The following is a 19878-nucleotide window of genomic DNA, read 5'->3' as shown; positions in this document are numbered from 1 at the left end:
AGGTGGATCTCAAACATGTCACCCCCAGCCCCTGCAGCACTGATTGGATTGATCGTGCTATGACGCGCAATCGCTCCAATCAGTGTGCAGTGGGGCGGTCTGATCTGCGGGTGGCCGCCCTCCCCAGGCCTGTGCTGGCCTGCGAGCCCTCCCCCCAACATGTCTGCAGCGTGGAGTGGCTGGTACTTGTGGTACTACGCCGCCGCTGATGTCACCGCTTCTGCGCCTGCTCCACGTGAGTATTCCACTCCCCTTGCAGCCCGTGCGCGCTCCCGTTATGGCCCCTGTGCGGTCTGCCCCCCCCACGCCCCGATCTGCTCCCCAACATCCCGATCTGCTCCCCCTCCTTTGTCATCTCTATTCTGCTTCCTTCCTTCCTTCTTTGCTTCTCCGGTATCCCCCTCTGCTCTCCCGCGCTCCCCTCTGCTCTCCCCCTCCCCTCTTTCCTTGACGTCCTCTTACCTGCCTTCACCGGGTCGTCCGATTTCTTCACTGGCCCGATCACATCTGCCTCCATCTCTGCGTCCTTCTTCCTGGGTCTTCTGCTGATCTGTCCAACGTCCTGCCTGCTGCTCCTGTACAGATGTCTATCTCGCTTGCCTTCTGTTCCTCCTGCTACTCCTCTGGGTACTGTGAGTATAACTTTTTTTTTTTTTTTTTTTCCCCTGTATCCTGTCCATTTTTACACCTCATCTGTCCATGCGTCCCGCCGAGCACTGATCACGGATGCAGATAACGGATCTGCATCCGTGGTCAGTTTTTGGCGTGACTTTTTTTTTTTTCCGTATCCCCAACGCGTTTTGTATCGCGTCTGTCCGTGCGTCCCACCAATCGCTGATCAGGGATGCAGATAACGGATCTGCATCCCTGCTCAATTTTTGGCGTGACTCTTTTCCGTATCCACGACGCTTTTTGTATCGCATCTGTCCGTGCGTCCCGCCGAGCGCTGATCAGGGATGCAGATAACGGATCTGCATCCCTGCTCAATTTTTGGCGTGACTTTTTCTTTTTTTCCGTATCACCGACGCTTTTTGTATCTCATCCGAATGTGCGTCCTGCAGCAGTCGATCAGTGCACCGCGTCTCTGCGTTTGAAAAGTCAAATGGCGTTCCTTCTCTTCTGAGCCTCACCATGCGCCCAAACAATTTATTTCCACCACATATGAGGTATCTGCGTACTCAGGAAAAATTGCACAATACGTTTTATGGTGCATTTTTTCCTGATACCGTTGTGTAAAAAAAAAAAAAAAAAAAAGCTACCTGGTTGATGCAAACATTTTGTGGTAAAAAAATAAATAAATTTTCACGGTTCAATGTTATCAACTTCTGTGGAGCCCCTGGGGGTGCAAGGGGCTCACCAAACATCTAGATAATTTCCTTGAGGGGATGGGGTCACTTGTGAGGGAGCTCCACTGTTTAGGCACCATAGAGGGTCTCCAAACATGACATGGCGTCCACTAATGATTGCAACCAATTTTGCTGTCAAATGGTGCGCTCTCTCTTCTGAGCCCTGCCATGCGCCCAAACAATTACTTTCCACCACATATGGGGTATCGTCTTACTCGGGAGAAATTGCACAATACGTTTTATGGTACATTTTTTCCTGATAACCTTGTGAAAAAAAAAGCTACGTGGTTCAAGTAACAGTTTTGTGGTGAAAAAAAAAATTGTATTCATGGCTCAACATTATCAACTTGTGTGGAGCCCCTTGGGGCTCGCTAAACATCTAGATAAATTCCTTGAGGGGTCTAGTTTCCAAAATGGGGTCACTTGTGGGGGAGCTCCATTGTTTAGGCACCTCTGGGGGTCTCCAAATGCAACATTACGTCAGCTAATGATTCCAACCAATTTTGCTGTCAAATGGTGCTCTTTCTCTTCTGAGCCCCGCCATGCGCCCAAACAATTACTTTCCACCACATATGAGGTATCGTCGTACTCAGGAAAAAATGCACTATAAATTTCATGGTGCAGTTTTTCCTGATACCCTTGTGAAAAAAAAAGCTACCTAGTTAAAGCAACAGTTTAGTGATAAAAATTTTCTTTTTTTTCTTTTCACGGCTCAACGTTATAAACTTCTGTGAAGCCCCCAGGGGTTCAAAGTGCTCACCAAACATCTAGAAAAATTATTTGAGGGCTCTAGTTTCCAAAATGGGGTCACTTGTGGGGGAGCTCCATTGTTTAGGCACCTCAGGGGGTCTTCAAACCCGACATGGCGTCCGCTAATGAGTGCAGCTAATTTTGCAGTCAAAAATTCAAATGGCCCTCCTTGCCTTCCGCGCCCTGCCGTGTGCCCAAACATTTGATTTCCACCACATATGAGGTATCTGCGTACTCAGGAGAAAATGCACAATAAATTGTAGGGTGCACTTTCTCTTTTCTCCCTTGTGAAAATTAAAATTTTATGGCTAAAGTAACATTCTTGTGTTTAAAAAGTAAAATTTTCATTTTTTCCTTCCACATTGCTTTGGTTGCTGTGAAGCTCCTAAAGGGTTAATAAACTTCTTGGATGTGGTTTTGAGCAGAGTGAGGGGTGCAGATTTTAGAATGGGGTCACTTTTGGGTATTTTCTGTCACCTCGGCCTCTGTCACCTCAAATGTGATGTGGTCCCTAAAAAAAAATTATTTTGTAAATTTTGTTGGAAAAATGAGAAATTGCTGATTAACTTTGACCCCTTCTAACTTTCTAATGAAAAAAAATTTTGTTTCGAAAATTGCGCTGATGTAAAGTAGACAAGTGGGAAATGTTATATAGTAACTATTTTGTGTGACATATTTCTCAGATTTATAGGTATACATTTTCAAAGTTTGAAAATTGCGAAATTTTTGCAAAATTTCCTAAATTTTCACAAACGCAAAAAATATCAGCCTAAATTTACCACTGACATGAAGTACAATATGTCACGAAAAAACAATCTCAGAATCGCCAGGATCCGTTGAAGTGTTCCAGAGTTATAACCTGTCAAAGTGACACTGGTCAGAATTGCAAAAAATGGCCCGGTCATTAAGGTGTTTTAGTGGCCGGGGGTGAAGGGGTTAAACAAATAAATAAAAAATGTACGTGGCCCCATTACTGTCGTATTTCAGTGAAACATGGCAAAAAAAAAAGGTGAACACGCCGCGGTGTCCGTGCAAGGTTGGGATTCGTCTGGCTTTGAGCAAATGTCAATACAAAGGAGCGTGTGTCAGAGGACATACAAAATATACATTGTGTCCACCCATATCCTGTCCACCGCCATTAACTTGAGAACGGCGGCAGCTATAGGCATAGAAGTGGTGTCTAGGTATAGTAAAGTAGCCTTGCACTACGCAATGAAACTACTTATAGCGCCACCTGGTGGAAAACAACGGAGTTAGCATTTTTATCTCGAAAACGGAACGAGATAGAGAAAAAAGTGAATTAAATTGTAGGGCATCATCAATTCAATACGAATCGACACCTTGCATACAGAAATGCTATGATATGAAACTCATGACCCCCCCCAAAACATTGAATGCTGGTCACGCATATGGCGCTCATCTAACTTTGATGCTCAAAGTGGCCCCCGTCAGCTGCAATGCACATCTGGACTCTGCACAGCATACTGTATCTTGCTGCACGTTGTGCAATATGGTAGGTGACACGTTTGCACAAGCATCTGTGATACGTCGTCGTAGGTCCTGCAATGTTGGTGGAGGGGTCGCATACACCTGCTGTTTGATGTGACCTCACAGAAAGCAGTCCAATGGGGTCAGGTCAGGTGAGCGTGGAGGCCACTCCACACAGCCACCATACTCAATGACTTGTAGGAAGGTCTCCATAAGATATCGCTTCACGTCCGCAGCCTTGTGAGTTTTACATGTTGTAATCATAGCATTTCTGTATGCAAGGTGTCGATTCATATTGAATTGATGATGCCCTACAACTTTGTAATTCATATTTTTTTTCTCTATCTCATTCCGTTTTCGAGATAAAAATGCTAACTCCGTTGTTTTCCAGCAGGAGGCGCTATAGGTGGTTTCATTGCGTAGGGCATGGCTACTTTACTATACCTAGACACCACTTCTATGCCTATAGCTGCCGCTGTTCTCAAGTTAATGGCGGTGAACACACTGTATAAGATACCTCAATAATAATGCGATCATTCTAACTATACAGCTCGTCATGGGTCTGGAACGACAGATTATATAATTTGCTCCTCTTATCTGTGAGCCCTCGAGGACATTCTTTTTTCATTTTCAAAGAATGATATGTCTTAAGAAGTAAATATGGCTGTTTGACCAGACAGAATGTGGCCGCTCCGCTGTATGAACGAAGCCACCTGCAGTAATATGAGACTGAATTATCAGATCGGGGCAAATATTGTCCAATCATGACGTACACATGTATTTTTGGCTGACTCAATTTCTAACCAGACAGATCACATCTGGGACAGACTAGTTTACCGTCAGCAATAGGATGATAGTCAAATGATAACTGGCCAAGAAAGCGCCAAAATCATCCATTTACTGTGACATTTATTTATATATAATGTGTGTATGTGTGTGATTGAATATAGACTACTCACAAAAAATGAGGGATATTTGGCTTTTGTATGAAATTTCAGGATGATCCTAAAATATCTTCTAACCCTACTGGTGACCTCTAATTTTTTTGGATGCACATGTCCAATGTTTCAGTACTTTTTGCACAACTTTGCTGGTCTCTAGCAAGGAGCTTAATGGCAAAATTCACAACAGGTGTTTGATCCATGAATCGCCCAATAAATTTCACAGATCAGTTAGAATTGGTATTAAACAGTCCTCATGCTGTTCACATTTTGAAATTGTGCGACCAAAATGACACCTAGCAATTGATCAGCAGTACCGCGCCATTGTGAGGCTCCAAGCAGGATGTTCTCAGATGGAAGTGGCCACTGAGCTTAGAGTGTCACCACCAGGTTGTACAGAGATACAGAGAGACTGGAAGAGTCACAGGCAGAAAAGTGGGTGTCCTTTGACCACATCCCACACTGATGACCGCTTCATTGTGAGCAGTCCCCTTCAGAACGGGATGATGAATGTCACACAACTCCAAAAGCATTTACGGGAGTTGAGAGGCACCAAATTGTCACATCAAACCATTCAAAACCGTTTACATCAATGTAGTTTGTGTGCTGGACAAGGGACCAGTGGGCCTCAGTGCTGTTCACTGATGAACGTTGATTTTTACTGAGCAGAAATTTTCAAGATGTCAAGTAGAGCGCTGTGCATCAGCCAATGCTGTCACCAGACGAGCCTTTGGTGGTGGTGGTGGTGGTGGTGTTCGTGTGGGCCATTGTGTCTAGTCAGTACAGAACAGCCCGAGACTGTGTGACTGGTGCAGTGACAGTCCCTACTACTACATTAACATCATTAATCCAGTCATTGTGCCTCTGCTTGAACAGCATCGGCCTAATTTGCTCTCCATGGACGAGACCATGCTCAAGACAAGGAGTTTGTTCGAAACATATCATAGAAGTAACCACAGATATTCAATAGGTGAAGCCTTCAGCAAATCCTTCTGTCTTATAGTATATAGCCATTATTGAAGAGTTTTCAGAAGGCTCGTTATCATCACAGACAGAATTTCAATGACCGGTAACATCTCTAATACACAGCTGATAAAACAGGATCTGTCAATTACAATTAGTGATATCACAGGTGACCCTTTTTCCTTCACATGTGCTCAATAGATCAGTCAGTGCATAAGGTTGGAGTTTGTTTGTTGTAACTATGTACATGTATTGTTTCCTGGAACAGAAAGTTGAGTCCTTCAAAAAAAACAAGTGCTCAGTGTGAAAATGGCAAAATTTCTATTTTTTTAAATAAAGATTTTGATATATTTGCACATTACTCATATTTACAGCTTGTTGCTGATTCTTCAGGTTGTCAGTTTATTTTGGGGTGACACTACTGACAGGTATTTGTAAAAGGTGGACTATGCTGTTGTAGAGTTTAGGGTTACATATGATGCTACAGACATTTTGTGACCAGCACTGGACATCCACGACCTAAATAATGCTGTTGTACCCATCAGAGAGCAACTGAATGCTTCTCTGGCTGACGGTTATGTCACCTTCATCTTCAAGATGCCTCAAAAACCGGGTGAAATAATCTACTGGGGGAAAAGTCAGGAGGCCCCATAATCAATAGATGGTCAGCCTGTCCCTCCGTACAATCCTGGTTGTATTAAGCAGGTATAGGAAAAGTTTTTTGGCTTGCGCTATCAATGTAATTTAATGCCATTTGTCATCTTTTTATTCAGCTACCGTGGAATGTTATAACCCCAGAACAAACGAATGGAGCTACGTTGCGAAAATGAGTGAGCCGCATTATGGCCATGCGGGGACTGTATTCGGTGGACTCATGTACATTTCAGGTAAATCGGCTACAATGTGCTTTCTCACTTTTTTTTCACTCTCTACCCTAACTAGCCCCCAAAATAAATGACCCTTTCTCATTGGCTTTTTTTTTTGTTTTTTTATTTTTTTTATCTCACTCCATTTCACTAGTTCTCTTCTTTTGTCACATTTTATACTCATTTGTTTTAGGTTTCATTTTGCTTGTGTGTTACCTTCCTAATTGTAAAACACTAATGTTCAGATATGGCCACCTTGAATTTTTTGAGGGCAGTTTCAAACCATCCAGAATAAAAAAAACTAGAAAAATTTTATATATATATATATATATATATATATATATATATATATATATATATATATATATATATATATAATATATAGTGGAACCTCGCTTAACGAGTAACCCAGTTAACGAGAATTTCACTTAACAAGCAAAGCTTTCTGTAAATTTATAACTCTGTTTACGAGAAAGCTTTGCTGTACGAGCAAAACACTCACCGCACACACTTCCGGTTCCGTACATCCACCGCGCTCTAACCCGCTCTTACAGTCTGCACAAACACACATAAGCACGCACAAAACACACACAAACACGCACACACACACACACACACACACACACACCGTATTATGCTCACCTTACCTTCCGTTCCATCGCAGGCCTCATGATTCTTGTAGTTCGCCGGTACATCGCGACGAGGGAGGAATCCTCGCGGCAAACTAAAAGACCCAGGAGGCTGGCGATGGAATGGAAGGTACACATTATGCTCACCTTACCTTCCGTTTCATCGCTCGCCTTCTAGGTCCTGTAGTTCGCCGCTCCAGGATGTGTATCCGCAAGCATCGCAACGAGGCAGGAACTTGTGCTTTCAGCCGCTACTCAAAGGCAGCGTGCTGGCCAATCAAAGGCAAGCGTCTCCTGCCTTTGACGTCAGCGCTCTGGGTGCGGAAGTTCCTCCCTCGTCATGATGCTTACCTGATACACAGCTCGTACTAGCGAACAGCAAGTCCCAGGAGACCGGCGATGGAACGGAAGGTAAGGTGAGCATAATATGTGCGTGCTTGTGCGTGCTTGTGGAATGGCACAATAGGGGACCAGGATGGGACATTGAACAAGTTGTGGAAGGAATTGTCTGCATTGCAATGATTTCCTATGGGAAATCTTGCTTTGCTAGACGAGTAACTTAGTTAACAAGTACACTCCCAGAACGGATTGTTCTCGTTAACCAAGGTTCCACTGTATATAATACATATAATGAAAAAAGAATGAAAACGGATTCCCTTGCTGGTTTCCCACGCTGATACTAAGCTGACTTCAAAGTGAATTGGCAGCACTTTCCAATGTGAACAGGTGCGTATCTGTGAAATATATGAGAAAAAAAACAACAGTCGCACACTGCAAAACCACAATAAACTCTACCTAATAAAATATTCATGGAGTTATTTAGAATATCAAAATGGCCATTGTAATAGTAGCCCAGCGCCCCTTCACGACACCCTCCTTTGCTGGGTCCTACTTTAAACTGCATCCTTTCTGGGCTTTAAAACCTACAAGATCAGCAGGTGAACACACAGAAGGCTAAAGATGCAGCAAAGGAGGTGGCCGTGAAGTGGCGCTGGGCTAGTATTACAATGGCCATTTTAATATTCTAAATACCTCCATGAATATTTTATTGGGTAGAGTTTATTGTGGTTTTGCAGTGTGCGACTGCTCCTTTTTTCATATATATATATATATATATATATATATATATATATATATATATATATAATGTATGTATGTGTGTATGTATGTGTATATATATATATATATATATATATATATATATATATATATATATATATATATATATATATATATATATATATATATATATATATATATATATATATTATATATAATATATATTATATAATATATATATATATTATATATATATATATATATATATATATATATATATATATATATATATATATATAGTATATGTATATATAGTTAATAATTTTACATCTTCAGATTAGAGACAACCTAAGTAAGGAACATTTGTAAGTAAAGATTATTAATGGGAATTTGTCAGCAGATTTTGCTATGCAATCTGAGACCTGCATGGTATAGGGGTTGAGATCCTGACTCCACCACTCTCTCACTTACTGGACTGCTTTGTACAGTTTTGATAGAATCAGTTTTGTTTTTGTTTGTGTTTTTTTTTATTTTTTTTTTTTTTTCTGTAGCACAGTGCCAATCAGTGATATGGGCGGGGTTATACACAGCTCAGCATTCTGAGCACTGAGCTGTGTGTAACCATGCCCTTATCACTGATTGGCAGCTTCCTGTATGCACTGTCAGTAAGCTGCCAATTAGTGAAGGAGGCGGGGTTACACAGATTAGGTGTCCTGTGCAGGTCAGTCTGGCTAGACTGTGATAATCTCCTACTGATAAAACAGATTGTTTTGAAATTACACCACACAGCCTAGAAAGTGACATATCCCTTAAATCAGTGTCTCTGCCCCTACAGCGTGCTGTTCTCAGATTAAATACTATAATACTGCAGACCGATTCCCTTTAATGTATGCTACTATTTAGTTGCTCCTGGCTGTGGTTTTTGCTTACATTTGCAAACTGCGGTGGGTGGGGTTTGTTTGTCTTTGCCCCACTTGCAGGTTGTTTGTTTTTTTTGGGTCACAAACCAATATGACGGACATGACAGTTTTTCCTATTGGTTGTAAGGACGTCTGCTGCATAATTGGGTACATTTGTCTCCCTAGGGTGGAATCGCATGCACTGTTTCTGTGGCTGTTTTTGAAGCTTCTTTTTTTGTTTTGAGATTCAAAAGGAATATGAAATATAGTATTCTCTCACATTCTCTCTTCCATTCTTCTACATGATGGATCCATCTCTGTCACTAGCTTTAGGTGCCGCGTCATAAACTGCACCTGAACCTGCATGTGTGTTTCCTTCAGAAGGCAATGCGGCCCCCTATGTAGGGTTCATATTGGTTATCTCACAGCCTGATAGAGACAGAGACATATTGCCACATGTTTTTGGTGAATGATGCTCTCCAATGTTGGTGTACAGGAGTGTCCATGACCAGATATTTTACTGTGTATTAGGACAGTTGCTTTGTATATGTGCCAGGACTGAATACCCTGCCATCTATTCATGCCAGCAGCTTTTTGCTAGTTTTCCTCCAGTGGCAATATAGAGGATGCAAAATACCACTGTGCAGATATCTGTAATTAGACTTTAGCAACTCTAAGTGGATGTATTGTGCATCCTTCACTGGTGCCATCATCCCCCATTATCTGCCTGCTAGTTTCAGGATAGGATTCCAGAAGAGAATACAAATATTTTAGAAGGTTTTCCCCACGTTCTGTATGCAGGAGTGCACCACTCCCCTGCCTCCTAGCTTCATTATTTCAGGGGGTTGGGGGTACTCCTGAAGATTGATAGTTCAGGCCAGTGAAATGGTTGTGCAGCTGATCAGGATGGCTTGCTCTCTTTGGGCGGCGCGCTGTCTCTTTGGGCGGCGCTCTCTGTCTCTTTGAGCGGCGCTCTCTGTCTCTTTGGGCGGCGCGCTCTGTCTCTTTGGGCGGCGCGCTCTGTCGCTTTGGGCGGCGCGCTCTGTCGCTTTGGGCGGCGCGCTCTGTCGCTTTGGGCGGCGCGCTCTGTCGCTTTGGGCGGCGCGCTCTGTCGCTTTGGGCGGCGCGCTCTGTCGCTTTGGGCGGCGCGCTCTGTCGCTTTGGGCGGCGCGCTCTCTCTCTGGGCGGCGCGCTCTCTCTCTCTGGGCGGCGCGCTCTCTCTCTCTGGGCGGCGCGCTCTCTCTCTCTGGGCGGCGCGCTCTCTCTCTCTGGGCGGCGCGCTCTCTCTCTCTGGGCGGCGCGCTCTCTCTCTCTGGGCGGCGCGCTCTCTCTCTCTGGGCGGCGCGCTCTCTCTCTCTGGGCGGCGCGCTCTCTCTCGGGGCGGCGCGCTCTCTCTCTCGGGGCGGCGCGCTCTCTCTCTCGGGGCGGCGCGCTCTCTCTCTCTGGGCGGCGCGCTCTCTCTCTCTCTCTGGGCGGCGCGCTCTCTCTCTCTCTCTCTCTGGGCGGCGCGCTCTCTCTCTCTCTCTGGGCGGCGCGCTCTCTCTCTCTCTCTCTGGGCGGCGCGCTCTCTCTCTCTCTCTCTGGGCGGCGCGCTCTCTCTCTCTCTCTCTGGGCGGCGCGCTCTCTCTCTCTCTCTGGGCGGCGCGCTCTCTCTCTCTGGGCGGCGCGCTCTCTCTCTCTGGGCGGCGCGCTCTCTCTCTCTGGGCGGCGCGGTCCCTCTAGGCTGGTCATTCGCTGGATGTCGGGCTCTCTGACACTGCTAGCAGAGGCAGACATGTCTGAAGCATCATAAGAGCACATATGCTCTGAAGCTGGCTCATTCTAACGATCTGGTCAACTTCTCATTTTCACAGCAATAGCAGAAAGCATGCAAGCACTGTGCTCTGTGCCTAGGAGGATGGCCACCGCTGATAAATTGCAGAGGTGGCCCGTAACCTATGCAACAAACGGTAAATTAATACAATTAGATATCCTTCCATTCTTGAGAATGGAGAGGATTTTTAATAAGATATAAATAGTAAAGTTTCTTATATAGTCCTTTTACCCATTTAAGAAGATGAGATTATTCCTGCCAAGCCTTCCTTCTGGCTAATTAATAGTGGCCTCATAGCCGGTACTCTGCTTTGACCAGTGTGAGCTTTCCTTACGGTCGCCCAGTCGATCACAGTTTGGTTTCTTTAGATTTCCTAGAAATCAGTAGAAATTATTCTATCAAACAAAATTGCTGTGCTCCAAAAGGCCGCGGTTTATGTCCGGGGAATATGAATACATAAGAGAAAGTAGATTACAGAAACACTGGAGGAGGAGGAGGTTAATCTCGCCCTGATTGCTTTTTCTTCTTTCCCGTCCGTGGTAATACCTCTCCTAAGGATATGGAGAAGGAGCACGCGGTAAAAAACACCTGGAGCTCTGCATTAATAGCCCCATTTTTCCTTTCCACTGTCGCAAAAACTGCAGCACCGTCTGCCATTCATCAGAATATGCTGATATCGCAGCCTCGGCATTAAGATATTTATCTCCAAATCCGAGGAGGAACAATGCCGATTTATTTTGACAGAAGTCTATTATTCACGGCACAACCTCCGGGTGAAGCCTCCAGCACAAAGCAATAAATTAGGAAAAAATCCAAAGACGTTTCTTTTTCGCGAAACAATGTCGACTCGTCGCTTTAATTCAACGATATATGGGGCTTTGGGGGGAAAAAAAATTCGTATAAGTGGTCCGTAGTTTTTTTTTTGTTTTTTTTTTTTCTGCAGAAAGGCTCATCACGGGAATAATATTCATGTCACAGCGAAGAAGTCAATAGACCGCAGCTGCAGCCCCACTGGCCGCCTCGCAGGGAGATGGCTGCCCTTCCTGTGATCAGCGCTCCCTTCCTGAAAGCGCGTGAACAGGATTTCTGCTCTGCAGTTAGTGCACGCCGCATATTCTCATGTTAATTGTTCCATCCCTGGAAAACAGACACGCACTGAATGACTTCCTTTATGCAGCGATACACTCGCTGAAAGCAGGATAACTTTCCCTTTTGTCTGCAGGAGTTTCAGCTCCCCTCTTCTTTCGCATCATGCATTTCATTAATATTGTGTCCCCCCCTCTCTTTTTTTTTTTTTTTTGTCTCCCCCAGTGGTCTCCCTCCCATCCTTTCCTTCTAGTCCTGACCATTATAAGCTAGCTTCAGATCAGTGACAAGAAAGCATTAATTATGTAAAAATCTAACTGTAAACTGAGTAGAATCGCGCCAGGAATAGCCGCCTAACAATGGAGACACTCACTGGTGCGCAGCAGTGACACTCGGCCGAGCGTCAGTGGAGGGTGGAAGGAATGTGTTGCTAAGTGCATATTAAATACTTGTGCACATAATTATGGGAAAAAGCATTTAATTTGCATAACAAGAAGATTTTTCTGCTTTAGAATTTTTTTTTATGCAAGAAATATGAGGTCAGGTTGCCTTTTTTTTTAATAGGCAAATGTGCGCATGGAATAATCTCTGTATTCTATGATGAGAACAGCTGGCAATAACAGAAATAATGCTAAATTACTCCACTTGAACTATTTGGTTCTGATCTGGAGTCAATGTATGCAAACCCTATCTAGAGCTGTATTCCATTTTCTGCATCTTTTGTAGATGTGTTCTCACCGAAAAACCCTGAACACCCACTGTCTGATAGATGCAGGTCTCAACTTTCAGACTCTGACCTATCCATGATCTGTCCAGGGAAAGGATGAATGAAGAAGTGGCCTCACAGTTTCTGTAGTTGTAGAGGGTATGTGACCACCAACAGGGACTCCTAAGCTGGCCCTCCCTCAGACTTGAGATCCTGTGCCGTCTCTTATCTCAGAGGTAGGCTTGTTGGTAGCCAAGTCCGAGCCTCCAGCATGACCCTGACTCCTGTACGTGCCCTGATTTTACTCCTCCTCTCCCCCACACTTGGGGTGGGCCGGAAAATACAATAACAAAACCCCAGACAAACGACACGGACAAGGGAGAACGAAAACTCACACATACTGCACTCAAACACGAAGGAGAGACAGGGGAATAAAGAAAAGGGAAGGAAGTAACCGCATAACAGGGGAACTTCCACACCACTCAAAATTTCCACACAGATCACCATAAACGGGATCACCTACAAGATCGGAATTGTTGGAGTTTGAGTAGCACGGTCCAGAATCTTACATAGGGAGGAGACTGCTGTGCTTGGTAATTAGCAACCTGAGCTCCTAACAGAGTTCCCAGGTCAGCAGGACTGAGGAACAGCACACATGAAACAGCCGACACCCAGCTCTGGCTGAGCAACTAGGAGACATCAGTTTGCCTGTCAGGATCTGCAGTGTGAACAGAGCCTGATGCCGCCATGACACCTAGTGAGTCTGGACCTGAACACTGCATGACATCCATTCATTCTTCTTTGCTTGTTTCCCATACTTCACATATATTGACATTTTTGCAGTCTGTCTTTATGACTGTAGAATAATGAACCCTGACATATTATGACAGATTGTATGTGATTGATATGCGTTAATATGCTAAAAAATGTCTAAAGGGACATTGAATCCCCTTGTTTTGCCACATGCTGGTGGCTTTTAAGGAATGAAATAAACTGCATTTTAATCTTACTTGGACGCTGTGCTGAAAAACCTTTTCCTGACTCTGTGTGGTATGCACACTGTCAGGATTTTGCTGTTGTCTGTGTGAGCAAGTATTGTCTTTCCATACTGAGTAGCTTCTTATCTGTATTGGCTCAATTGAACTTTGAGAAAAACAGGAAACAATGCTCGATGACACACCAGTCAGTCTTCAGCTCACATACTAGCAGTCATGTGACCATCACTAGAGCAGGCAACCGCAAAATCCTGACAGTATGCATATTACACACTCCCAGGAATCATCATTCTGTAGTCATATAGTGACTGCAGATGTGTGTAGAGCTCAGAATACTCCTTCAGGCTAGGGCTACATGGCGTACGTGCTTGCGATGCTTACTGCGAGCCCAAGGGTCTCTCAGTGCTGCTGATATATCGCAGCACAATGCAAGGGAGCAGGGTCAATGAGACTGTAATGGCAAGTCGCAAGAACCTCATTAGATTTTTTGCGATTTGCTTGTTGCAATACTCTCATGAGCTTGAATTGCACTGTGATGTAGCAGTGGCACTGAGCAAAATTTTTGTCGGGCGACAGGTGTCAAAGCCAAAATCACTGTGTACCCCTAGGTTATAGATTTTTAGAAATGGCTGAGTTAAGAAAACCTGCCTGTTCAAACAAAGTTACAGAGCCCCATCTTTTTTTGGTATACGGTGATTTTGCTTCTTTCCTACCTGATTCTAATTAATTGGACGAATGTATGATACTTGGGCATTAAATGGTTACTTCAATTCCACCCATCCTGCAGTTTAGTTTTATTTATTTATTTATTTTATTGTTTTTGTATCTAGAGAACAAAATAATTGGGAACCCTATTCTTCTATTCCTTAAATAATTTTTGGAGAGGGCCAGAAGGCTCCTATATGCATCCTATGGTTCACCATCTTTTTTTCCCCTCTCGCCATAAATAGCACATGAACTCTTCTCCAACAATCGGGTATATTTGCGAGTTGGAGGAGAGCTGTTTGATCTCTTGTTTCCTGACACTTATTTCATGTGTATGGACACTTTTTTTTCCATTTATTCATTTTTCAAGTTGGATTGAAGGTCACATGGCAAGCCGGAGGGACCAAAACGTGAGCGTGGTTCTCACCTAGCGATTTTATCATAGTTACTAGTGATGAGCGAGTGTGCTCGGCACCTTTGGTTACTCGATCGGGCTGCTTTGATACTCGCAGAGCTCGGCCAAGTATCGCGAGTGCTCAGATGTTTTGTCCGTTAAACAACGACCACAACACACAGGCTTTCTTCAATGCATGATGTGTTCAGGCACATTGGGGAGAGCCATTCGCAGTCGCAACGTTTTCGGATGTAGTTTGTCAAATGGAAAAAAAACAGCTCTCCCTACCCCTGGAAATGGTTTCTATCGCTGGCTGTATAGGGTGGGTGGGTGGAGGGCGTGACCTGATCATTGACTTCCATTATGCTCATTACTTGAGGGGAGCACTTTCAGAGTGCTCGACTCAAAGGCCAAGCACATGCGCATTTTAGTGCTAGCCCATGTCTTATAGTTACAAGTGGACAACGCGATAAAAATGCCACTTTAGTAATAAACTGGTTTATAAAACACACTGAACAGGTTTAGCTTGACCAACAAGCAAGACACTGGGTTGCTGCACAACATTGTGGACTGAGATTATTAGGGAGGCGTCTTTACTGCCAAAAATGTGGTGACTTCTCATCTGGTATCTGTTCATATGCTGCGAAATGAAAAATCCATACTTTTATGGCATGTTGTGACATAAACTAATACTGTCAATTATTTCGACAGGTGGAATCACCCACGACACTTTCCAGAAAGAACTGATGTGCTTTGATCCAGATACCGACAAATGGACTCAGAAGGCGCCCATGACTACTGTACGAGGTCTTCACTGCATGTGCACGGTCGGAGACAAACTTTACGTCATTGGTGGGAACCATTTCAGAGGAACTAGCGACTACGACGACGTCCTGAGTTGCGAATATTACTCTCCATCTTTGGACCAGTGGACTCCAATTGCCGCAATGCTACGGGGACAAAGTGACGTTGGGGTAGCGGTTTTCGAAAATAAAATTTATGTGGTAGGCGGATACTCTTGGAACAATAGATGTATGGTAGAAATCGTCCAGAAATACGACCCTGAAAAAGACGAATGGCACAAAGTTTTCGATCTACCGGAATCCCTCGGGGGTATCCGAGCTTGTACTCTTACAGTTTTTCCACCAGAAGACAACAGTGGTTCACCATCTCGGGAATCTCCTCTCTCAGCACCTTGAAGAACAGATATTGTAATATCTTTGCACTGCATCAAGAGGGATTTTTTTTTTTTTCCCACCATTTCCTTGAGATAGTATGAAATACGTTTGGCCAACCGGATTTGGCAAATTCTCTTCTGTAAAGAATTTTGTACTATTTACTTGGCATAGATTATTTAACGAGAATATCAAACAGTTTATTTAATACGGCCAAATGTTTAAAAAAACAAAAATCAAATGGTTCTTTTTAGGTACGTATGCAATGTATGGGATACCGAGGTTTATAAAGTTGAGGGCTTTAATACGAGTGTCCATTTCAATGTACTTGATCCTTACAAAGCCCTATCCCTATTTAAGCTGATTATAAAGCGGTATTGTCTTTTCAATGGAACTTATTTATTTAAGCACTTTCTTAAAGGAGTTGTCCCTTTTGAGAAAACTTTTGCTTTCCTGATTAGTTTATTTAAAAATAAAGTTAGTTTCCTTACCCTCCCCGGGTCTAACGCACTCTTTTGGGCACTACTGCTGCGATTTTGTGTAAACTGCAGCGGAGACGACTTTGCAGCCACCACTGAGCTGTGAATAGCATGAGCCTCTGAGCTAAGTGATTGGCTGCAGCAGTCACTTTTGCAACCAGATACCGGGACAATGTTCGAGACACTGCACTGGACTGCCAAAGCCAAATAAGAGACCGGGGCAATGCCGGAGACGTGCACTTTTTCTTGCTTGTTTTCTTTTTTTCCCAATCAAATTAGCCGGAAGGCAAAAGTTTTCTTAAAGGGGCAACCCTTTAAGTGTCCTTTTTAAAGGGCCAGTAGTGGTTTTTCATGGATGACATCAATGTACGTCAGTTTACAATATACACACCATCTATAGCACCAATATAAATAGTGTTTGGGTTGAGATTCCTTCAGAAAACAGCAGGGGAGTCTTTCTAAAATCCTATATATAAACCCTAAGTGTAAGGCTCTATTTACCTAAAAATTAAGTTTCACTTAATGCAACATGATATGTAAAAGGATTAAAGGAGTTGGCCACTACTAGGACAGACCCTTCTGATTCCATATGTTTTCCCCCATGTAAAATAAGAAAAGCCTATACTCACCTCCTGTACCAGTGCCCTTCCAATCGTGTCCGTGCTCGTGGTGACATCACACAAGCCTCGCATCCTTTTCCCCACCTTCGGTCCAAACTAGTTAATCAACAGGAAGTGAGCCCTGTGGCTGGCGCTCACTTCCTGTTGATTGATCGTTTGGTCCGAAGGCGGAGAAAAGGATGCCAGCACTGATGACACATGGAGCTTACGTCACAGCCTCACTTGAGCTTCGGCACCTTGAGCCCGGACACCCATGGAAGGGCGGTGGTACGGGAGGTGAGTATAGGCTTTTATTAATTTATCTGGGGGAAAGATGTAGAATCAAAAGGAGTTGTCCTAGTAGTGGACGACCCCTATATATTATTATAAAAAAAAAATGAAATAAAAAAAAAATAAGGCAAATTGAAACTACTAAATCCTCTATTCCAAGATTCTGGTAAAATCAATCACTGGGAAAAAAAAGAAAATAAATAAAATAAAAAAACACCCCTATAATGTATATGTTCGTGTGTATGTGGGGATTATATATAATATATATATATAATTTAGCCATATATGGTTTTGCTAAAAGAAAAATTGCCTCCAAGACTGCATATGTGAACCCATCCTGGAATGACATGCACTGCAGACATTAGATGGCTTTCGACCAGACGCTCATTTGACCGACATCTGTATGTCTATATACTCCCATACATATATACTCTTACCTCAATGAAGCACTAGTTCATTCTTAATGGAGGAAAGGAAATAAGCTGTAGTCACGCTCCTGTTGTGGCAGCTTATCTCACACAGAAAGGATCGGGCATGGTGAAATCCATACTAACTCTGGCATTGCCTTTCATATGTACTGTAAGACACATGTACCTTCTTATTCAACCCTTACCCCCTTGGATACTCCTATGCATTTTTTTTTCCTAAAAATTACAATATGAAATTACACCCAAAATAGTGGCTGTGCAGGGGTTCTCATCTGCTTCTCCAGATTCTGCTCTCTCTGACGGACAGGTCTCTTTTATACATATACATAGAGAGAGACCTGTCAATCACAGGCACAGAGCACCGGGAACCAACTGGGGTCCAGCATCTTGGACTAGTCATCTGAGTCTCCTTTTCTTTGGCTTTTCAAAGTATGCTATCTTTTCTTTGAAATGCCGAAATGTAAAACCTACAAGCCCGCATTAACGGACATGCTTTGTAACGCCCTGAAGTCCTTGCCCGGACTTTCCACCTAAATTGTTTGGTACACGTCATTTGGCCATGACTTGATTCCAAATTTTAGCGGTAGGCAGGATTCATATGATCGTATGAAAGAAATAGCCTAGTCATGTCCGCCAATTACAGATGTGGTTGGCTCCGTGCGCAACCGGATGCAGGATTTGCCTTAAATCCATTAGTCTAGTCTTTAAATCGAAGCCAATATCAGAAAATTAGCTATTATTTAAGTCAGGTTTTTGTGTTAATTGTTTTTTTTATTTGGCAATTTTTTTGTTTATTTTTTTTTATTTTTTTTTCATATCCCTATCTATATTGAAAATTTACAGATCTTGAAATTTTCACACTGGCCACTTAGATTTTATTACATTTGCATCCTTACAGGGTTTTTTTTCCGGAAACAATACATGCACATTAGCCACATTAGACTGGAGCATCTAATGAGCGTGTGCAAAGGTCAGATGTGTTATCAGCTGTGTAAAGAAGTGTTACCTGTCATTGTAATCCTGTCTCTGATAAGGAACCTGTTGAAAACTCTTCCTGAAAGGGTAGGAAGTATAGCCCAAGTTGCCAGTGTGAAAATTGCTGATTTTTCATTTTTTTTTTTTTTCTCAATCAAGATCACAATATGAAAAAAATAAACATTACCAACATTTATTAAAAATACATGTAACACAGAAATCAAATGTAAATAATAAACCATTTTCTGACCCTGGCTTCCTTGTAAAAAGGACAAGACTACTGCATGCTGCCATCAGTCCGTATGGAAAGCTGCCGGGGTGAACAGGGGCATCGGTTATCACTGGATCAGTGTGTTGTCCGTTGACCACACGAATGGTGCACAGATCGAGAATACAGCCATCTAGACCCAGACATAGTCATACATCTGCAATTCCAGATCGTCCACATCACAAAAGAGGGAGGAATTAAAGTCGCCCTCGGGGCACAATCTGAAAATTGACTCATTTCAAATCCCTTGAATCTTGGGATAAGGGGCTCTCTTGCTTCTACCCCCACCCCCCATCCCATCTACTTCTCCATTGGGTGGTGCGAAGGTGTAATGACATAGCTTCTATTTAATAAGTTTTCTTTGTATATTCATATTGACCATTTGCCAAGACCGATATCAAACGAGCTACCCCAAGGTTTTAGCTAAATAGATCTCATGAGGAAGACCCCTTTACATATGTCCTACAGGACATCTGGAAAACATTAAGGGGGCAACCTCCCCACGTGGTAAGAGCTGCTCCTGTTCTGTTAGGGTTGAGACTCTCTTATATTATAGAGTCATTCATCTGTATTTTTGTCACAAAATACTACAGTACATGGCTGGCTTTGGCTTACCCCCTATAAAATTAGTTAGGCGATCAGCTAAATACGGTGGGGTGGCCCCTTTTTGAATGGAAAGCAAACAAAAGGTGTCAGCTCCTCATTACTTGTCCATTTGGATAGAATGACAGCCACCAAACATGGGAAAAAGCAACTCTCCAGCAATGAAGGCAAAGATCAATGTAGATAAAAACTAGTCTATTGTAAGTAATCGTTAAAAAACATAGCACAGGTTCACCAGCATACCTTGGCTAGACCAACGTGTTATGGCACGTGGAACCATGATTAAGTCTAAGCGCCGAAACGCGTAGGTCTAGCTGAGGTTTGGTGGTGTACCGGTGCGATGTTTGTTAACTATTACTCACTGTAGACTAGTTGTTAGCTACACTGATCCTTAGGATACGGTTCCTCTTGCGTATGACA

At 43.3% G+C, this 19878-nt stretch overlaps 1 protein-coding gene across 5 annotated transcripts in view; it reads left to right on the top strand.

Moving 5' to 3' along the window:
• The window catches only part of LOC142251173 (kelch-like protein 13), a 109111-nt gene extending 92907 nt beyond the window's left edge, over window positions 1-16204 (top strand). For all 5 annotated transcript variants that reach the window (XM_075323718.1, XM_075323717.1, XM_075323715.1 and 2 more), the window contains 2 exons: window positions 6262-6375; window positions 15352-16204. In XM_075323718.1, coding sequence (XP_075179833.1) covers window positions 6262-6375; window positions 15352-15839 — 602 coding nt within the window. In that variant the 3' untranslated portion in view covers window positions 15840-16204. The remainder of the gene's footprint in view (window positions 1-6261; window positions 6376-15351) is intronic.
• Window positions 16205-19878: the final 3674 nt, after the last annotated feature.

The sequence above is a fragment of the Anomaloglossus baeobatrachus genome, chromosome 9 (assembly GCF_048569485.1).
Source record: "Anomaloglossus baeobatrachus isolate aAnoBae1 chromosome 9, aAnoBae1.hap1, whole genome shotgun sequence".
Taxonomy (NCBI): Eukaryota; Metazoa; Chordata; class Amphibia; order Anura; family Aromobatidae; genus Anomaloglossus; species Anomaloglossus baeobatrachus.
Note: the sequence above shows the minus strand (reverse complement) of the source record. Positions and strands in the feature narration are given on the sequence as shown.